Source organism: Oncorhynchus kisutch, linkage group LG12 (genome assembly GCF_002021735.2).
Source record: "Oncorhynchus kisutch isolate 150728-3 linkage group LG12, Okis_V2, whole genome shotgun sequence".
Taxonomy (NCBI): Eukaryota; Metazoa; Chordata; class Actinopteri; order Salmoniformes; family Salmonidae; genus Oncorhynchus; species Oncorhynchus kisutch.
In genome coordinates, this window is record NC_034185.2 from 18,836,211 (window position 1) to 18,858,020 (window position 21,810).

The window sequence follows — 21,810 nt, forward strand, 5'->3', positions numbered from 1 at the left end:
CAGAGATCATCCATTCACCTACTCTGCGTCTCACAAAGACACAGTGGTTGGAACCAAAAATCTCAAGTTTGGACTCAGACCAAAAGGACAGATTTCCATTGGTGTAATGTCCATTGCTGGTGTTTCTTGGCCCAAGCAAGTCTCTTGTTCTTATTGGTGTCCTTTAGTCATGGTTTCTTTGCAGCAATTTGACCATGAAGTCCTGATTCACGCAGTCTCCTCCGAACATTTGATGTTGAGATTTGTCTGTTACTTGAACTCTGTGAAGTATGTATTTGGGCCACAATTTCTGAGGCAGCTAACTCTAATGAACTTATTATTTTTTATTTATATCACCTTTATTTAACCATAGGCTAGTTGAGAACAAGTTCTCATTTGCAACTGCGACCTGGCCAAGATAGAGCATAGCAGTGTGAACAGACAACACAGAGTTACACATGGAGTAAACAATTAACAAGTCAATAACACAGTAGAAAAAAGAGAGAGTCTATATACATTGTGTGCAAAAGGCATGAGGAGGTAGGCGAATAATTACAATTTTGCAGATTTACACTGGAGTGATAAATGATCAGATGGTCATGTACAGGTAGAGATATTGGTGTGCAAAAGAGCACCGATAGACTATGTACAGCTGCAGCAATCGGTTAGCTGCTCAGATAGCAGATGTTGGAAGTTGGTGAGGGAGATAAAAGTCTCCAACTTCAGTGATTTTTGCAATTCGTTCCAGTCACAGGCAGCAGAGAACTGGAACGAAAGGCGGCCAAATGAGGTGTTGGCTTTAGGGATGATCAGTGAGACTGTGTGAACTGAGATAAGGCGGAGCTTTACCTAGCATGGACTTGTAAATGACCTGGAGCCAGTGGGTCTAGCGACGAATATGTAGCGAGGGCCAGCCGACTAGAGCATACAGGTCGCAGTGGTGGGTGGTATAAGGTGCTTTAGTAACAAAACAGATGGCACTGTGATAAACTGCATCCAGTTTGCTGAGTAGAGTCCTCTGCAGCAGAGGTAACTCTGGGTCTTCCTTTCCTGTGGCAGTCCTCATGAGAGACAGTTTCATCATAGAGCTTGATGGTTTTTGCGACTGCGCTTGAAGAAACTTGAAAAGTTCTTGAAATGTTCCGGATTAACTGACCTGCATGTCTTAAAGTAATGATGGACTGTTATTTTGCTTTGTTTATTTGAGCTGCTCTTGCCATAATATGGACATGGTATTTTACTAAATAGGGATATCTTCTGTATAGCACCCCTACCTTGCCACAACAACTGATTGGCTCAAACGCATTCAGCAGAAAATCAATTATTTAAAAAAGTACATATGTTAATTGAAATGCACCTCATGAGGCTAGTTGAGATAATGTCAAAAGTGTGCAAAGCTGTCATCAAGGCAAAGGGTGGCTACTTTGAAGAAGCTCAAATATAAAATACTATTTTGGTTACTAAATGATTGATGATACATATGGGGCGGCAGGTAGCCAAGTGGTTAGAGCACTGGGCCAGTAACCGAAAGGTTGCTAGATCATATCCCAACAGGTAAAAATCTGTTGTTCTGCCCCTGAACAAGGCAGTTAACCCACTGTTCCTAGGACATCATTGAAAATTTGATATTAACTGATTTGCCTAGATAATGGTTTTTAAAATTTTATTTTATGATTCCATGTGTTATTTCATAGTTTTAATGTCTTCACTATTCTACAATGTAGAAAACAGTAACGATAAAGAAAAACAATTGAATGAGTAGGTACAGTTGAAGTCGAAAGTTTACATACACCTTAACCAAATACATCTAAACTCGGTTTTTCACAATTCCTGACATTTAATCAGAGTAAAAATTCCCTGTCTTAGGTCAATTAGGATCACCACTTTATTTTAAGAATGTGAAATGTCAGAATAATAGTAGAGAGAATGATTTATTTAAGCTATTAATTCTTTCATCACAATCCCAGTGGGTCAGAAGTTTACATACACTCAATTAGTATTTGGTAGCATTGCCGTTAAATTGTTTAACTTGGGTCAAACATTTTGGGTAGCCTTCCACAAGCTTCCCACAATAAGTTGGGTGAATTTTGGCCCATTCCTCCTGACAGATCTGGTGTAATGGAGTCAGGTTTGTAGGCCTCCTTGCTCACACACACACTTCTTCAGTTCTGCCCACAAATGTTCTATAGGATTGAGGACAGGGCTTTGTGATGGCCACTCCAATACCTTGACTTTGCTGTCCTTAAGTCATGTTGCCACAACTTTTGAAGTATGCTTGGGGCCATTGTCCATTTGCAAGACCCAACTTCCTGACTGATGTCTTGAGATGTTGCTTCAATACATACACATAATTTTCCTCCTCATGATGCCATCTATTTTGTGAAGTGCACCAGCCCCTCCTGCAGCAAAGCACCCCCACAACATGATGCAGCCTTCCCAGTGCTTCACGTTTGGGATGGTGTTCTTCGGGATGCAAGCCTCCCCCTTTTTCCTCCAAACATAACAATGGTCATTACGGCCAAACAGTTCAATTTTTGTTTCATCAGACCAGAGGACATTTCTCCAAAAAGTACGATATTTGTCCCTATATATAGTTGCAAACCGTAGTCTGGCTTTTTTCTGGTGGTTTTGAAGCAGTGGCTTCTTCCTTGCTGAGCGCCCTTTCAGGTTATATCGATATAGGACTTGTTTTACTGTGGACATAGATACTTTTGTACCTGTTTCCGCCAGCATCTTCACATGGTCCTTTGCTGTTGTTCTGGGATTCATTTGCACTTTTGGCACCAAAGTACGTTCATCTCTAGGAGACAGAACGCGTATCCTTCCTGAGCGGTATGACGCCTGTGTGGTCCCATGGTGATTATACTTGCGTACTATTGTTTGTACAGATGAACGTGGTACCTTCAGGCATTTGGAAATTTCTCCCAAGGATGAACCAGACTTGTGGAGGTCTACAATGTTTTTTGTGAGGTCCTGGCTGAATGCTTTTGATTTTCCCATGATGTCAAGCAAAGAGGCACTGAGTTTGAAGGTAGGCCTTGAAATACATCCACAGGTACACCTCCAATTGACTCACATTATGTCAATTAGCCTATCAGAAGTTTCTAAAGCCATTTCCAAGCTGTTTCAAGGCACAGTCAACTTAGCGTATGTAAACTTCTGACCCACTGGAATTTTGATACAATGAATTATAAGTGAAATAATCTGTCTGTAAACAATTGTTGGAAAAATTACTTATGTAATGCACAAAGTAGATGTCCTAACCGACTTGCCAAAACTATAGTTTGTTAACAAGAAATTTGTGGAGTGGTTGAAAAACAAGTTTTAATGACTCCAACCTAAGTGTATGTAACCTTCCGACTTCAACTGAATGTCTACACTTTTGACTGGTACTGTATATTTTATAGATTGCTACATTGGATCACTGCACTTACTTTGCTGTCAGTTTGATCCCCAAGTTGAACTTTAAGAATCTCTGGTGTTTTGGTATGTCCGGTCACTGCAGCCAAGAATTCCACCAGGGCTGTTTTACCACATCCAATGGGCCCTTCCAAAAGAACAGCCTTCTGGGATGCCACGGCCATGGCCAGTCTCCGCAGGTTGCGGCAGGTTGAGTCCACTAGCACCAGATGTTTTAGGTTACCCTAGAGTTAGTAAGAGAACAAATGTAATGCCACCTATCAAATCAACACCCTGATGTAGTTTGAACCATATATTCCATAGTCTTTCACAAACAATCAATCTCTAAATCTAAGCAGGAAGTCGTTAGACTGGCTACCAGTCTGTTTCTGCTCTCCTGCCAACTACTAATGGAATTGCCATGCCAAATAGCTTGCCAATAACAATTGAGCAGGCAAAAGCACAAACAGATCTGGGACCAGGATAGGAAGTCTTACCTGCTCTGTCTGTTTTGGGGCGATCCTAGGTAACACCACCCCACAGACAGCCACCACGGTCTGAGACAGGTCCTCTGACACCACCTGGCCCCGGGTGAACTTGTTCACCTTCTCCTGGCGCCACATTACAGTGCCCTGGTTAGCAAGCACCAGGGCCTTCTCTACCTCCAACTGCTGAGTCTCCTCCAGTGACCTGTGTGTTTATAAGCCGATAAAAGCAAAGGTTATAAACTGAACATTGTATTCATATCTGCAATCTGTGAAGACATGCAAGTCTACATTTGAGTTCACAATGTGTGCATTATAATAACATGCAAAAAAACTTTATTCATCCATCTCAATCAACGTCCACCAATCGTCAACAGTGTTCAAAATCAGTCCAATAGAAATGTACATACTTTATCTTCATGTGCAGAATCTCATCACTCGACAGCACCTTTCTCAAGAAGATGGTTTTCTGATTATCAGTCATGTGAGACACCAGAGCCAGACACTGGGCAGTGTAACTAAATGGGAGAGAATCCAGAAGATCACTAAGCTTGACTTCATATGAATACAGACAGCTGTAAAAACATCAATCAAAGCATCCAGCCTGTTTCTGTAGCGCGAGGCAGCTTGATGTATAAGTACACTCCTGGACAGGATGCTAGTCTGTTGTAGGGCCTGAGAGAGATTAGATACTGAGGGAATGGTAGACGAGGTAGATACACACCCTCGAACCATGACATCGCTGGTGAGTAGCTGAGACACGCAGGCACTCCAGTCCCAAAGGACTCGGAACTTGGTACAGTCACTCTGGAGGAAGCGGAGAGTAGCGCCCATCAAGTCCCGCAGTTTCATCCTCCTGGGGCCGTACTGGACAGACGAGGACTCTTCACTGGTGAAGAAGAGCCTCTGGAACACTGGAGGGGCATCATTGAAGTACCTCGCAGCAAACCTGACAATGAGGAAAGTGCAACAGAGGTTATTAGAAGTAGTGGTTGATGTGGGCCAGTGCTGATCGGTAGTAGAGATTATTTTCTACTGCTTGAATACTGGCCTTTCTCATAGAATACTAATAATAATCCTCGAAAATACAAACCCCGACAGAGTAAAATATAAAGTGAGTATTGGCAGTTTTTTCATGCCACTTCAAGCCCTTAGAAGGGAATGGAAAAAATAGCAAGTGTTTATGAAGTGTTTTTCCATCATGTCTAATGATCAGTGATCATGCAGGGTTCACTACTTACGCCTGTGCATCGGGACTGACACCGAGGAGTTTGCTAAGCGCCACACACAGGCGCTCGTGGAGATCATGGTTGATCCTGCCATCTGCTTTGATCCTCTCTGCGTTCCTCTCCAGCAGGTCAAGGATCAGGGGCCGGAGGTGGCGGGCGAGCAGCAGAGTATAGTCCTTCTCCAACAGAAGCTGAGCCAAACAAGCCAGAATACACTGTCTGTCCTGCTGGCTCCATATCTACAGACAGAAAGACATATCAGGGGTAAGTCAAGATTGACATTTGAATTCATTAGGACATGCCAGGCAACTATAGGCATGGGTGGGCTATGTCTACACCCTCCAATCTGAAGGGAGATCCATCAATGACATGTAAATAGCGTTCTGAGCAAAATTGTAATTAGGTCACGTTTGCATTTATTAAGATGGGGGTGTAGGTGCAGTGCAATTGTTTGGATTGTAAATAGACAAATGCATATTTAAGAGGGTGGAATTTGCACGTGCACATATAGGGTGCATCACTTATCAATAAGTCAAAACAAACATATTACACACTATTGTGTTTATAACACATAAGGAGAAATGTATCTTACCTGTTTTGCTAAATACTTGCTGAGTTCGTTGTGACTTTTGTCAATATGTCTGGATATGGTACCCAGTGATGACAGGCTCAATTCTAAATTTTCCATCGTACCATTTGTCGTTTAGGCAAGAGAGATGCACCGCGAAATTTGCGATAATCGATAAAGACTGTAATGTGTTGTTATATTCTTCGTTGACCAAATCGTGAGGTGCATCACTTGCTTGTCTGTCTGTCTAGATTGTATCACAACACAGTAAGCACGTTCCCGTCACTGTTAAAATCCAGTCCACATGTGAGTAAATCAGAAATACTTCCGGGTCGAATGTCCAACTGATGTCGCTCATATGACGCGATTGGAAGCGACAGTCATACGTTAGTTGACGCTTTTGAAGTCAAATATAACCTATGACACCCAGTTTTTTTTCTCCATACAGCACAATATTTACGGAGTGAAACGCCTCGGGTCTCGAACTAGCTTAGTTAGACCAGACAGCTTGCTAGATCAATTGCAAACTTTTTGAAGTCAAAAGCTGTGGTTTCCTTAGATAAGGTGTTTTATCTGAAATAATCTAGCTTATTTGGCTTTGTATGATTTTGGCCTAAATCATTTGATATGATAATTTTACTTTGAATGTCTGAAAGTCCCGGAAGAGCCGCTGGCATCTGTTTTGCAGACCGCGGGAAAATGTCGTTATTTCCTGCTCCCTGAAAAAGGTTGTCGTTGGGTTGGCGCGACAGTGATTGTAAACAGATGATAATAATAACATTCTAAACAACATTCATCGAATCTATTTTTATATGGTGAGTGGATGTATTTATTTTTTAATTCACATTCCAATTTATTTTCAGACTCAATGTTCCTCTATGTCTTGAGTTTGTAGCTAGCTAGTTAGGTTTGTAGGTCTCAGACGAACGTTAGCTAGCTAAATAAACTAACTGGCTTGTTTCTGTTACCTAGCTAAAATGTGATGATGCCTGGGGCTGTGCTTTCCATTATATCCGTTGGTGCATGTACAAGGAGCCGACGTAGCTCATTTAGATTCCGCAATGAACTAGCTAGCTACTCACACACACACACATACAAACATACTAGATAATTATGCATTGTTTCTTCCAGGTACATCTCTGAGCCATTGATTGAGCATCGGGAGAATGGATGGGGATTTGATGGACGAAGTGTATGGTGATCTCAGTCAAGACAACTGCAGTGAGTACAATGCTATACATGTATACAGTGCCAGTCAAAGTTAAATTTGTACTATTTTCTACATTGTAGAATAATAGTGAAGACATCAACTATGAAATAACAGATGAAATCAAAAAAGTGTTAAACAAATCAAATTATATTTTAGGTTCTACAAAGTAGCCACCCTTTGCCTTGACAGCTTTGCACACTCTTGGCATTCTCAACCAACTTTACCTGGAATGCTTTTCCAACAGTCTTGAACTGATTGGCTCAAACACATTAAGAAGGAAAGAAATACCACAAATTAACTTTTTAATTAATTGAAATGCATTCCAGGTGACTACCTCATGAAGCTGGTTGAGAGAATGCCAAGAGTGCCAAAACTGTCAAGGCAAAGGGTGGCTACTTTGAAGAATATAAAATATACACTTTTTTGGTTACTGCAAGATTCCATGTGTTATTTCATAGTTTTGATGTCTTCACTATTATTCTACAATGTAGACAATAGTAACAATAAAGAACAAACATTGAACGTGTAGGTGTGTCTAAACTTTTTTCTGGTACTGTATATTTCCCTTTAACACTGGCCAAAGATGGGACACATGCTTTTCACACCACTCTGATACGAGGTGATTTTCGTAGCAGGTTAGGAGAGCATTTTTGCTAGCCCTAACTCTTTTCTTAACCTCAGTCTCCTAACCTGCTATGTGAATTATCCAATTCCAATGATAGAAGGCATTTCTACAGTAATGTCATTCCATGTGGTGAAATTACAGCAGTGCAATTACAGGGTAGCCTAGTGGTTAGAGCGTTGGACTAGTAACCGGAAGGTTGCAAGTTCAAATCCCCGAGCTGACAAGGTACAAATCTGTCGTTCTGCACCTGAACAGGCAGTTAACCCACTTTTCCTAGGCCGTCATTCAACATAAGAATTTGTTCTTAACTGACTTGCCCAGTTAAATAAAGGTTAAAAAAATAAAATTAAACAGCTGTGTATCATTGCAAAACTTCTACCTCACAGATACGGTGGCAGCTTTCGATGATGATTCTATGGATATTTATTCTGGTTTGGCAAGTCCGAGGATTTATCCAAATGCAGGTAAATATCACTCAAACATACACATTGGTTCTTCACAAGATGGTCCGAGTCAGATATATATTTTTAGAAGTAGAAAAGATATCCATGTTCTAACTGATAATATGGCCTGCTTCATGTTTGTGTAATCTTATTACAGAAAGAAACTGCACACTCCTCTCACCACAGAATCTGAGCTCTATGGATTTATATGAAGAAATCATAACGGAGGAACAACAGGATAAAAACTCATCCTACAATGAGGTTTGTACTGTAATCCTTATCCAATTCATGTGTGCATTTTATTTTTCTCTTTGCTTTGTCTAAAATGGAATGCTGTTCATCACTGATAGACAGGTCCTGTTAGAACGGAATAACTAACCATCAGTACCTATGTCTCATTACAGTTGAGGACAAGATACAATGCTGCACAAAGCCAAATTGAAGAGTTACTTAGGCGGTTGCAGCAGATTGAAACAAAGGTTTGTAACAGAAAGTCTCAAGTCTCAATCATGTATTAGTAGTACCCCTTAAAATACAAGGAGCATAAAAGTACTTTTAAATATTTTTTACAGAAATAGATTGGATAAATCAATTAACATTTACTTGAATTTGAACATTAGATATAAAAAATTTTTTTTTATTTCCCTCTGAAAATCCTTTGTTATTCTCTGTGGGTGATAGTGCTGAGCGATTAACCAAAATGTTAGTAATTTTAAGGTTTATAAACAACTAAGTGATCAGACCGTGGTTCAATTATTTTAATTATTTCCATTTAGTTGTTTTTTTGTTTGTTTGTGAGCTCAATGCTCACATTGTTTTTCTAGAGATAAATCGGATCAAGACTGAACTGTGTGATGATGTAGTTTCCAACAGGCCATTATTCTACGTAGTTTAGCGCAGAAAACGTCGGTATTAAGTACAATGACCATAATCCATTGAGTGCCTTCTTGTCCAGTCTGTGTTTCTTTTCCACCTGCTACAGTAGGTTAGTGTGGGGCAGACACTGAGCGAGAGACAGAAGAATGCAGGATAGAGAGCATATGCTTCGCAAGCTATCTCTACCTGAAATTGCGTTATCTAAGTCAGGGTTGTCAAACTAATTTTGCCCCGGGGGCCGCATTCGGTCTTCAACAAGATCCGGAGGACCACACTGAAAATGTTATTTCCTTGCCTCAAATTTGGCAAAAAATAGTCCTCGATCCATCTTTATTTTAATTTTCGAAGCTCCCTGACTGTCTAGTGAACTGGACAGTCAAGAAACTGTATGAATAGAAGTCTATCATTTTTATACCGTTTCGATTCAGGTTTAGTCATTTTAAAGTATATTGAGTTTTTCTTTTACTCAAACCACCCTCAGGCAGGATTGGACCCCCCCCCCCCCCCCCCAGCTGTGTGTTTGACACCCATGATCTAAGTGATTGATAGTTGGTATTCAGGAGTCCTAAAAGTATGCCTTATTTACTTTGAGGAACTACTAAAATAGTGATTTTGTCAGACAGCATAGGCAGCAGCTCTATAGAGATTATGACTTGGAATGAAATGGTAATAATAAGTCATCAACTAAAACAAATGTAATATACACAACTGAAATATTTTATCAATATAATGTGAATAAATGATGGTTACTAAGCAGCAATGGGCGGCCACTACCATCATTGGACTTTGATTAATTGTTTTATTCTGTTTTACAGCATTCAACCCACAATGCATGAAAAAAAATTATCGAAATTGAAAACCGTGATTTTATTTTTTAATAATCGAACAACAACCTAACCGACCTCAAAAAGCACTAATTGTTCAGCACTAGTGGGTGATGGAAAGGCTACATTGACAAATTATTGCATGGGTTCTCTCTGTTTCTTATTTACATTTTGGTCATTTTAGCAGATGCTCTTATCCAGAGCGACTTGCAGTTAGTATAACCACTTACTGTATGTGGTTGAGATGTTGTTGTCATTTTGAAGAATACAACGCTGAACACTGAGAACAGCCGTCTGAAGAAGAACATCTGTGCGCTCATCAAAACAGCTAAAATGGAGGTTGTGCGGAAGGACAAGGAGATAAATAGGTTGAGCCAAAGGTAAGTGTCTTGACCCTTCATATTTCATATACACCTGTGAAGCGGTAACTCGTAGTTGGCCGGGTACATCAAATAAACAGTTATTTAGGGGTCTACACATGTTTTCTATGTATCCATTAGATGGGGTCAATTGAATAATTGCTGTGGTCTCTGTGAATCTAGGCATGTGAGTAATTTATGTTAACTTTTAGTTTCAGGCCAGAGAGAGGTCCTGCTGCTCACCATCAATCTCAGATGAACTGCTTGAAAAATCAAGTTCCAATGAGACTGAATCCTATGGGGCCTTATCAACCAGAAGTTCCAACCAGACTGAATCCTACGGGGCCTTATCAACCAGAAGTTCCAACCAGACTGAATCCTACGGGGCCTTATCAACCAGAAGTTCCAACCAGACTGAATCCTACGGGGCCTTATCAACCAGAAGTTCCAACCAGACTGAATCATACAGGGCCTTATCAACCAGAAGTTCCAACCAGACTGAATCCTACAGGGCGTTATCAACCAGAAGTTCCAACCAGACTGAATCATACGGGTCCACCTCCACCAACTCAACTACCAGGATCTAAGAGTTGTGTTGTAAAGGATCTTCATCAGCTGCTCTGTCAAGACAGAGATGTGGTCCTCCCCCAACCCCCATCTGACGCAAGAAATTTCAGACCACCTCTTCCTTCCACCTCTAGAGGTGATTCAGAAGCTTCAGTGAAAGGCACATATTCTTCTGTTAGCAGTTCCAGTAAGGACTCCGTGAAAAGACACCATACACGTGAACTAGGCCTGTCAGACAAGCCGAAACAAACCAAGCACAGAGAAGGCAGAGGTGAAAGTCCCAGGCTGTCTGATTCAAAGGAGCAGCGACATAAAAACAGTCCAGATGTAAATAAGGAATCTCATTCAGATGAGAGGAACCGGTCACACAGAGCACAAAAAGATATTGGAAAATATGATTCTAAGTCAAACAAAAGCAGATACCCTCATCCCTCAGATGTTGAGGTACACAGGAGGTCAGATAAGTCTAAAAGCCCACACTCAGACATTTTGCATTGCACTGCTTCCTCTTACCGTACGTCTAAAGGATTGTCTAAAGACAGTGCAGACATTCTATCAACAGGGTCTAGTCGGCATGATAAGGTGCTTCGCTTTGATAAGGATGACGATAAGCGTAGTAGAAGTATTAAAGACATTTCCTCTAAAAATAGAAGGCATGCCTATTCAAATCAAGCCAGTCTCACTAAACGATCCAGTGAATATTTTAATTGCAAGGGAGGGACAAGTCCTCCAAGGGACCATCGAAGGAAAAAAGAGGGAAAAAGAGAGGATGAGATCAGAAAAGAGAAAAACAAGTCAGGAGAAAGAAAAAGCAGTTGTACAGAGAGAGGAAAGGAGTGTGAGGAAAAAAGAACAAAGGAACATAACCGATGCAGTGCGGACGTCAGTAAGGACAAGAACATGGTCAATGGTAAAGTCAGGGAGCAAAAGACACATGAGGAATCGGAAGTGCTTCCACCTGAGGCCAAAGTGGCTGAGAAAAGCTCTATAGAGGAAAACGGTCCCAACAGAAAGTTAAGTTTCATGGAAACTCTGAACCTCACCCTGTCACCAGTTAAAACACCAAGACAGTCTGCTGAAGTCAAGGAACAGGAGGAGGGCACACCACCTGATGAGGTTCCTGAAGACCAGTCAGCAGAAGACAGTGGACAACCTCATCTTGGAGAATTGCTTGTAGTAGACAAAATCAACAGTAGTGTAGTAGACACCAATGAGGTCTTTGAGAACCCAGTTATACAGCCCTCTTCAGAAATCTCAAAGCCTCCACAACCTGAAAATATGGAGAGTAGACATACAGAGAGAGAATCTTGTCAGGATGCTGAAAAGCCTCTGTCTGAAACCACAGTAGGCAAAGAGCGACATAAGTGCCAGTTAGAAGTAGAAGACAGTACTGTCCAAGATGACTCTGAAGGAAGACCTGAGCTGCCTGAGGCCATGGAGGGTCAGAGGACTAAACCCACCACACCAGAACCTCTCAGGAAGGATTGTGTTTCAGCTCCAGACTGTGACATTGTTTTGAAAACTCCACTGGAGAGCAGACTTGAAAAATGTGACTCAGAAAGAAAAACTGGCACGTCTAAGGATTTGACTGCTGCTGCTGTCTCTGCGACTACTACTACTACTGTCACTGAGAATTGTGGAAACAATTCAAATACCGACACTGGCCTATCTGCTAATGGACCTTCCCCTGAACATTCAACTGGAGATTCACTGGTTATTATTACTGACAAGTCCAACAGTGAAACTCTCAGTGCTTTGGTCTGCCAAGCTGTTGAAACTGTGACACAAGATCCACCTGCTGCTGTCTGTGTGGAACATCCTACTGTTGAAGGTAGTCCAGGAAAACAATCAGAATCTCTGAAAGTATCACCCCTTGTCCAACCTAAGGGCCTTCAACAACTGCCTGCTTCCATTATTACTAATTCTAGTCTGGAGAAAAATGTGACAGTGGGGCAAGATGTTTCCAAGGATGCTGTGTCCAGTACGATTAGCATGGAGGTAGATATCGGCATCACGTCTGAGGTCATTACTGATGTCACAGAGATCCCTGTGGAGTGTGAGAAGGAGAAAACTCTTGTGGAACAAAGTTCACCATTGAGCAGTATTGGGGTGTCTAAGGTGAGTAGCACCACAGGAGAAGTTGCACCATCTGAACAGCACAACAGTGGTTTTGCGGAGACACCAAAGAAGTACCTAAATTCTGAGCCAAGCTACACAGAGAATGAAGAGGAGAATGTTGAGCCCTCTAGCTCCATTCCGATGGCCCATGATGAGGACTCGATGATGCTCACACTGAGTAATCTAAAAGTCATTCCACATGCCATAAGCCCACTCACAAGCCCAGTCCGCCTGAAGATGAAAAGCCAGCAGCTGCCATGTCACAGCAAACCTGCTTACTTCAAGAGTCTTTGCAAAGGTAAGCATCACTTGGTTTGGTTTAGTTGAACAATTTCTATTCTATGCTAAATGTTAAGAAGATGCAAAAGTATGTCGTTGTTAGCAATGTTCCCTCAAAGCCGTGCACAGCTCCCCCGGGACTGCAGAGAAGCACGAGATTGAACTTCCCTCAACTTTTATAGAGTTTTCCCCGTTAGGTAACACTATCAATGTTTCTCTTTACTGTGGGAATTGTGACCGAATCAACGCAGTATTAGCCACTTTCAATGCAACATACTGAAACAAAAGTTTTTTGCATACTAATAAGTCTTGCATAGTTAACTATGTAAGAGATGTTGTTTTAGGCAGAGCACATCGGAGTAGGATTCTATTGCACTGACAGGCACGACTCAGGCCCATACTCTAGTCTACACAGACTGCTGCGCCATAACCAATCGGAGCTCCAGTAGGCCTATATGCAAATAACCATTGCCATATATGGAGTAGTGCCATTCACTTTTAACTGGACTATTTTACAGCATGAGCAGTTACAATTATTGTGCTCTTATTTTGAGATCAAAGCGAGAGCTGCATGTGGCCACGTGTGTGTAACGGATGTGAAATGGCTAGCTAGTTAGCGGTGCGCGCTAAATAGCGTTTCAATCGGTGAGGTCACTTGCTCTGAGACCTTGAAGTAGTAGTTCCCCATGCTCTGCAAGGGCTGCGGTTTTTGTGGCGCGATGGGTAACGATGCTTCGTGGGTGACTGTTGTTGATGTGTGCAGAGGGTCCCTGGTTCGCACCTGGGTATGGGCGAGGGGACGGTCTAAAGTTATACTGTTACATGTGCACATTTGTTCGTATTCTTTGCTAAATAGTGAGTTATTAGTGCATTTTTAGCTAATTTGTAGTCAGAAATGTGGGAGTGATTTCTTCCTGAAAGAGCACAAAACTTGAACATTTCTAGACATCTTCCAAGATCGAGTCAGGTTAAGAGCTTTTTTTATGTCTTAAATGACCGGTGTTGTATTTTGAGACGGGCTTGAATAAGATAAGTAGCCAATAGACAGGGCAGCGTAATTTGTCTGATTCTCTGTAATAATGGTAAGGGAATAATAATATATTTTTTTAAATTGTAAAGTTGTTTCTTGCATCAAACAACACAACAAAATGTTCAGTCACCTCCTTGTCTCAAGGACCAGTGGATAAACTGGTTAATGTCAAGCCCTGCATGTTTTTTTCAAAAGTCTCATAGAATGTAGTCCTACATTGAATACAACACATTGGTTGCTACTGTAGGCTGAATGATAGAACAGCTATTTCCATGTTAAAATGTTATGTGAGGCCTTTTACCACAGTAGCCTACTTGGCCACTGTTAAAACAGTAAATTAAAGCAGGTACAGCTTCAGTGTACACAGTAAACGCTTGGCAGAAGTTTGCACTCAGCAGACCTGAGCATTAGTTGTTAGGTAGGGTAAGCGTAATTATTAACACCAGAACTGCCATTGCCCAACAGCCACTGACGTTTGTTTTTAGTTACAAAAACAATCTGCCCCAAAAAATAATAGTGCTCATTTGTCTGAATTTTGAAATCACAAACACAGAAGTATTTAGAGCCTTTTTAGTTGTTTTTCTTTCACACCTAATTCCAAGAAAATGTTCTGTAGGATGTTGGTACCCAGCCAGGTGCTAATGCATCTATCTCTCCTCACTGAATGACAAATAGATGAATGGGCAATAATTGTGCACTTTACTTCACAATTTAATTGAAATTAGGCTGAACTGAATGATGAGGGCGAAGAGGTTGATTTTTAATTTAGAAAGACAATAGTGTAATGATGAGTTTGTGTTATGGCTGACCCCAATTATTCGACTAGTCGATTGTTTGGTCGAAAGGTTGTTGGTCGATCGAGATTATTATATTTATTTTTTTGTCGAGCAGTAGCACATACATACAGTTGAAGTCGGAAGCTTACATACACCTTAGCCAAATGCATTTAAACTCAGTTTTTCACAATTCCTGACATTTAATCCTAGTAAACATTCCCTGTCTTAGGTCAGTTAGAATCACCACTTTATTTTAAGAATGTGAAATGTCAGAATAATAATAGAGAGCATGATTTATTTCAGCCTTTATTTCTTTCATCACATTCCCAGTGGCTCAGAAGTTTACAACTACACTCAATTAGTATTTGGTAGCATTGCCTTTAAATTGTTCAACTTGGGTCACGTTTTGTGTAGCCTTCCACAAGCTTCCCACAATAAGTTGGGTGAATTTTGGCTCATTCCTCCTGACAGAGCTGGTGTAATGGAGTCAGGTTTGTAGGCCTCCTTGCTCGCACATGCTTTTTCAGTTCTGCCCACACATTTTCTATAGGATTGAGGTCAGGGCTTTGTGCTGGCCACTCCAATACCTTGACTTTGTTGTCCTTAAGCCATTTTGCACAACTTTGGAAGTATGCTTTGGGTCATTGTCGATTTGGAAGACCCATTTGCGACCAAGCTTCAACTGATGTCTTGAGATGTTTCTTCAATATATCCACAGAATTTTTCTCCCTCATGATGCCATCTATTTTGTAAAGTGCACCAGTCCCTCCTGCAGCAAAGCATCCCCACAACATGATGCTGCCACCCCGTGCTTCACGGTTGGGATGGTGTTCTTCGGCTTGCAAGCCTCTTCATTTTTCCTCCAAACATAATGATGGTCTTTATGGCCAAACAGCTCTATTTTTGTTTCATCAGACCAGAAGACATTTCTCCAAAAGGTATGATCTTTGTCCCCATGTGCAGTTTCAAACTGTAGTCTGGCTTTTTTTATGGCGGTTTTGGAGCAGTGGCTTCTTCCTTGCAGAGTGGCCTTTCAGGTTATGTCAACATAGGACTCGTTTTTACTGTGGATATAGATGCTTTTGTACCTGTTTCCTCCAGCATCTTCACAAGGTCCTTTGCTGTTGTTCTGGGATTGATTTGCACTTTTCGCACCAAAGTACGTTCATCTCTAGGAGACAGAATGCATCTCCTTCCTGGGCGGTATGACGGCTGCGTGGTCCCATGGTGTTTATACTTGCGTACTATTGTTTGTAGAGATGAACGTGGTACCTTAAGGCGTTTGGAAATTGCTCCCAAGGATGAACCAGACTTGTGGAGGTGTACCATTTTTTTTTCTGAGGTCTTAGCTATTTTCCCACGATGTCAAGCAAAGAGGCATTGAGTTTGAAGGTAGGCCTTGAAATACCCACAGGTACACCTCCAATTGACTCAAAAAGCCTTGGTTTCATGCATGTTAACATTAGAAGCCTCCTCCCTAAGTTTGTTCTATTCACTGCTTTAGCACACTCTGCCAACCCGGATGTTCTAGCTGTGTCTGAATCCTGGCTTAGGAAGACCACCAAAAATTCCGAAATGTTAATTCCAAACTACAACATTTTCAGACAAGATAGAACTGCCAAAGGGGGCGGTGTTGCAATCTACTGCAGAGTTCTGTCCTACTATCCAGGTCTGTACCCAAACAATCTGTACTCAACTTCTACTTTTAAAAATCCACCTCTCTAAAAACAAGTCTCTCACCGTTGCCGCCTGCTATAGACCACCCTCTGCCCCCAGCTGTGCTCTGGACACCATATGTCAACTGATTGCCCCCATCTATCTTCAGAGTTCGTGCTGCTAGGCGACCTAAACTGGAACATGCTTAACACCCCAGCCATCCTACAATCTAAACTTGATGCCCTCAATCTCACACAAATTATCAATGAACCTACCAAGTACCTCCCCAAAGCCTTAAACACGGGCACCCTCATAGATATCATCCTAACCAATTTCCCCTCTAAATACACCTCTGCTGTCTTCAACCAAGATCTCAGCGATCACTGCCTCATTGCCTGCATCCGTAATGGGTCAGCGGTCAAACGACCTCCACTCATCACTGTAAAACGCTCCCTGAAACACTTCTGCGAGCAGGCCTTTCTAATCGACATGGCCGGGGTATCCTGGAAGGATATTGATCTCATCCCGTCAGTAGAGGATGCCTGGATATTTTTTTTAAATGCCTTCCTAACCATCTTAAATAAACATGCCCCATTCAAGAAATTTAGAACCAGGAACAGATATAGCCCTTGGTTCTCCCCAGACCTGACTGCCCTTAACCAACACAAAAACATCCTATGGCGTTCTGCATTAGCATCGAACAGCCCCCGTGATATGCAGCTGTTCAGGGAAGCTAGAAACCATTATACACAGGCAGTTAGAAAAGCCAAGGCTAGCTTTTTCAAGCAGAAATTTGCTTCCTGCAACACTAACTCAAAAAAGTTCTGGGACACTGTAAAGTCCATGGAGAATAAGAACACCTCCTCCCAGCTGCCCACTGCACTGAAGATAGGAAACACTGTCACCACTGATAAATCCACCATAATTGAGAATTTCAATAAGCATTTTTCTACGGCTGGCCATGCTTTCCACCTGGCTACTCCTACCCCGGACAACAGCACTGCACCCCCAACAGCAACTCGCCCAAGCCTTCCCCATTTCTCCTTCTCCCAAATCCATTCAACTGATGTTCTGAAAGAGCTGCAAAATCTGGACCCCTACAAATCAGCCGGGCTAGACAATCTGGACCCTTTCTTTCTAAAATGATCTGCCGAAATTGTTGCCACCCCTATTACTAGCCTGTTCAACCTCTCTTTCGTGTCGTCTGAGATTCCCAAAGATTGGAAAGCAGCTGCGGTCATCCCCCTCTTCAAAGGGGGGGACACTCTTGACCCAAACTGCTACAGACCTATATCTATCCTACCGTGCCTTTCTAAGGTCTTCGAAAGCCAAGTCAACAAACAGATAACCGACCATTTCGAATCTCACCATACCTTCTTTGCTATGCAATCTGGTTTCAGAGCTGGTCATGGGTGCACCTCAGCCACGCTCAAGGTCCTAAACGATATCTTAACCGCCATCGATAAGAAACATTACTCTGCAGCCGTATTCATTGATCTGGCCAAGGCTTTCGACTCTGTCAATCACCACATCCTCATCGGCAGACTCGACAGCCTTGGTTTCTCAAATGATTGCCTCGCCTGGTTCACCAACTACTTCTCTGATAGAGTTCAGTGTGTCAAATCGGAGGGTCTGCTGTCCGGACCTCTGGCAGTCTCTATGGGGGTGCCACAGGGTTCAATTCTTGGACCGACTCTCTTCTCTGTATACATCAATGAGGTCGCTCTTGCTGCTGGTGAGTCCCTGATCCACCTCTACGCAGACGACACCATTCTGTATACTTCCGGCCCTTCTTTGGACACTGTGTTAACAACCCTCCAGGCAAGCTTCAATGCCATTCAACTCTCCTTCCGTGGCCTCCAATTGCTCTTAAATACAAGTAAAACTAAATGCATGCTCTTCAACCGATCGCTACCTGCACCTACCCGCTTGTCCACCATCACTACTCTGGACGGCTCTGACTTAGAATACGTGGACAACTACAAATACTTAGGTGTCTGGTTAGACTGTAAACTCTCCTTTCAGACCCATATCAAACATCTCCAATCCAAAGTTAAATCTAGAATCGGCTTCCTATTTCGCAACAAAGCATCCTTCACTCATGCTGCCAAACATACCCTTGTAAAACTGACCATCCTACCAATCCTCGACTTTGGCGATGTCATTTACAAAATAGCCTCCAATACCCTACTCAACAAATTGGATGCAGTCTATCACAGTGCAATCCGTTTTATCACCAAAGCCCCATATACTACCCACCATTGCGACCTGTACGCTCTCGTTGGCTGGCCCTCGCTTCATACTCGTCGCCAAACCCACTGGCTCCATGTCATCTACAAGACCCTGCTAGGTAAAGTCCCCCCTTATCTCAGCTCGCTGGTCACCATAGCATCTCCCACCTGTAGCACACGCTCCAGCAGGTATATCTCTCTAGTCACCCCCAAAACCAATTCTTTCTTTGGCCGCCTCTCCTTCCAGTTCTCTGCTGCCAATGACTGGAACGAACTACAAAAATCTCTGAAACTGGAAACACTTATCTCCCTCACTAGCTTTAAGCACCAACTGTCAGAGCAGCTCACAGATTACTGCACCTGTACATAGCCCACCTATAATTTAGCCCAAACAACTACCTCTTTTCCAACTGTATTTGTTTATTTATTTATTTTGCTCCTTTGCACCCCATTATTTTTATTTCTACTTTGCACATTCTTCCATTGCAAAACTACCATTCCAGTGTTTTACTTGCTATATTGTATTTACTTTGCCACCATGGCCTTTTTTGTCTTTACCTCCCTTCTCACCTAATTTGCTCACATTGTATATAGACTTGTTTATACTGTATTATTGACTGTATGTTTGTTTTACTCCATGTGTAACTCTGTGTCGTATCTGTCGAACTACTTTGCTTTATCTTGGCCAGGTCGCAATTGTAAATGACAACTTGCTCTCAACTTGCCTACCTGGTTAAATAAATGTAAAATAAAATAAAATAAATAAAAAATGATGTCCATTAGCCTATCAGAAGCTTCTAAATTAATTACATCATTTTCTGGAATTTTCCAAGCGGTTTAAAGGCACAGTCAACTTGGTGTATGTAATCTTCTGACCTACTGGAATTGTGAGCAGAACTGAAAAAGTGTGTGTGAGCAAGGAGGCCTACAAACCTGACTCAGTTACACCAGCTCTGTCAGGAGGAATGGGCCAAAATTTACCCAACTTATTGTGAGAAGCTTGTGGAAGGCTACCCGAAACGTTTGACTCTAGTTAAACAATTTAAAGGCAATGCTACCAAATACTAATTGAGTGTATGTAAACTTCTGACCCACTGGGAATGTGATGAAAGAAACAAAAGCTGAAATAAATCATTCTCTCTACTATTTTCTTGACATTTCACATTCATAAAATAAAGTGGTGATCCTAACTGGCCTAAGACGGGGAATGTTTACTAGGATTAAATGCCAGGAATTTCTGAAAAACTGAGTTTAAATGTATTTGGCTAAGGTGTATGTAAACTTCCGACTTCAACTGTACATGACACAGTACCAGTAAAAAAATTGGACACACCTACTTATTCAATGTTTTTTTTCTTTATTTTTTTTCCTTAATGCGATTTGAGCCAATCCTGTGTGTTGTGACATGGTCCTGGTTGGTATACAGAAGGTAGCCCTATTTGTGTGAAGACCAAATCCATATTATGGCAAGAAAAGCTCAAATAAGCCAATAGAAATGACAGTCCATCAAATCAAAGTTGATTTGTCACTTGCGCCGAATACAACTGTTGTAGACCTTACAGTGAAATGCTTACTTACAGGCTCTAACCAATAGTGCAGAAAAGGTATTGGGTGGACAATAGGTAAGTAAAGAAATAATACAACAGTAAAAAGGTGTGTGTGTGTGTGTGTGTGTGTGTACACACACAAACACACACACACACACACAGTGGGGCAAAAAAGTATTTAGTCAGCCACCAATTGTGCAAGTTCTCCCACTTAAAAAGATGAGGCCTGTAATTTTCATCATAGGTACACTTCAACTATGACAGACAAAATGAGGGGTAAAAATCCAGAAAATCACATTGTAGAATTTTTAATGAATTTATTTGCAAATTATGGTGTAAAATAAGTATTTGGTCAATAACAAAAGTTTATCTCAATACTTTGTTATATACCCTTTGTTGGCAATGACAGAAGTCAAACGTCTGTAAGTCTTCACAAGGTTTTCACACACACTTGCTGGTATTTTGGCCCATTCCTCCATGCAGATCTCCTCTAGAGCAGTGATGTTTTGGGGCTGTTGCTGGGCAACACGGACTTTCAACTCCCTCCAAAGATTTTCTATGGGGTTGAGATCTGGAGACTGGCTAGGCCACTCCAGGACCTTGAAATGCTTCTTACGAAGCCAGTCCTTCGTTGCCCGAGCGGTGTGTTTGGGATCATTGTCATGCTGGAAGACCCAGCCACGTTTCATCTTCAATGCCCTTGCTGATGGAAGGAGGTTTTCACTCAAAATCTAACGATACATGGCCCCATTCATTCTTTCCTTTACACTGATCAGTCGTCCTGGTCCCTTTGCAGAAAAACAGCCTCAAAGCATGATGTTTCCACCCCCATGCTTCAAGGTAGGTATGGTGTTCTTTGGATGCAACTCAGCATTCTTTGTCCTCCAAACATGACGAGTTGAGTTTTTACCAAAAAGTTATATTTTGGTTACATCTGACCATATGACATTCTCCCAATCTTCTTCTGGATCATCCAAATGCTCTCTAGCAAACATCAGATGGGCCTGGACATGTACTGGCTTGAGCAGGGGGACTCATCTGGCACTGCAGGATTTGAGTCCCTGGCGGTGTAGTGTGTTACTGATGGTAAGCTTTGTTACTTTGGTCCCAGCTCTCTGCAGGTCATTCACTAGGTCCCCCCCCGTGTGGTTCTGGGGTGAGATCTTGCGTGGAGCCCCAGATCGAGGGAGGTTATCAGTGGTCTTGTATGTCTTCCATTTCCTAATAATTGCTCCCACAGTTGATTTCTTCAAACCAAGCTGCTTACCTATTGCAGATTCAGTCTTCCCAGCCTGGTGCAGGTCTACAATTTTGTTTCTGGTGTCCTTTGACAGCTCTTTGGTCTTGGCCATAGTGGAGTTTGGAGTGTGACTGTTTGAGGTTGTGGACAGGTGTCTTTTATACTGATAACAAGTTCAAACAGGTGCCATTAATACAGGTAACGAGTGGAGGACAGAGGAGCCTCAAAGAAGAAGTTACAGGTCTGTGAGAGCCAGAAATCTTGCTTGTTGGTGACCAAATATTTTCCACCATAATTTGCAAATAAATTCATAAAAACTCCTACAATGTGATTTTCTGGATTTTTTAAAATGTATTTTGTCTGTCATAG

At 41.9% G+C, this 21,810-nt stretch overlaps 2 protein-coding genes across 3 annotated transcripts in view; one reads left to right on the forward strand and one right to left on the reverse strand.

Annotated features, from left to right (window-relative positions):
- LOC109900653 (midasin) overlaps positions 1–6,032 on the reverse strand; it is a 59,251-nt gene extending 53,219 nt beyond the window's left edge. The window contains exons 1-6 of one of the 2 annotated variants that reach the window (XM_031837053.1): positions 5,685–6,032; positions 5,105–5,331; positions 4,588–4,812; positions 4,274–4,381; positions 3,876–4,068; positions 3,414–3,623 (exon numbers count right to left, since the gene is read on the reverse strand). In XM_031837053.1, the coding sequence (XP_031692913.1) occupies positions 3,414–3,623; positions 3,876–4,068; positions 4,274–4,381; positions 4,588–4,812; positions 5,105–5,331; positions 5,685–5,780 (1,059 nt within the window). In that variant the 5' untranslated portion in view covers positions 5,781–6,032. The remainder of the gene's footprint in view (positions 1–3,413; positions 3,624–3,875; positions 4,069–4,273; positions 4,382–4,587; positions 4,813–5,104; positions 5,332–5,684) is intronic. The other variant, XM_031837054.1, reaches the window with a different exon arrangement.
- Positions 6,015–21,810, forward strand: part of LOC109901348 (CASP8-associated protein 2) — a 31,946-nt gene continuing 16,150 nt past the window's right edge. Inside the window, exons 1-7 of the mRNA XM_020497381.2 lie at positions 6,015–6,475; positions 6,792–6,881; positions 7,882–7,959; positions 8,096–8,199; positions 8,343–8,417; positions 9,903–10,018; positions 10,210–12,980. Coding sequence (XP_020352970.2) covers positions 6,827–6,881; positions 7,882–7,959; positions 8,096–8,199; positions 8,343–8,417; positions 9,903–10,018; positions 10,210–12,980 — 3,199 coding nt within the window. The 5' untranslated portion in view covers positions 6,015–6,475; positions 6,792–6,826. The remainder of the gene's footprint in view (positions 6,476–6,791; positions 6,882–7,881; positions 7,960–8,095; positions 8,200–8,342; positions 8,418–9,902; positions 10,019–10,209; positions 12,981–21,810) is intronic.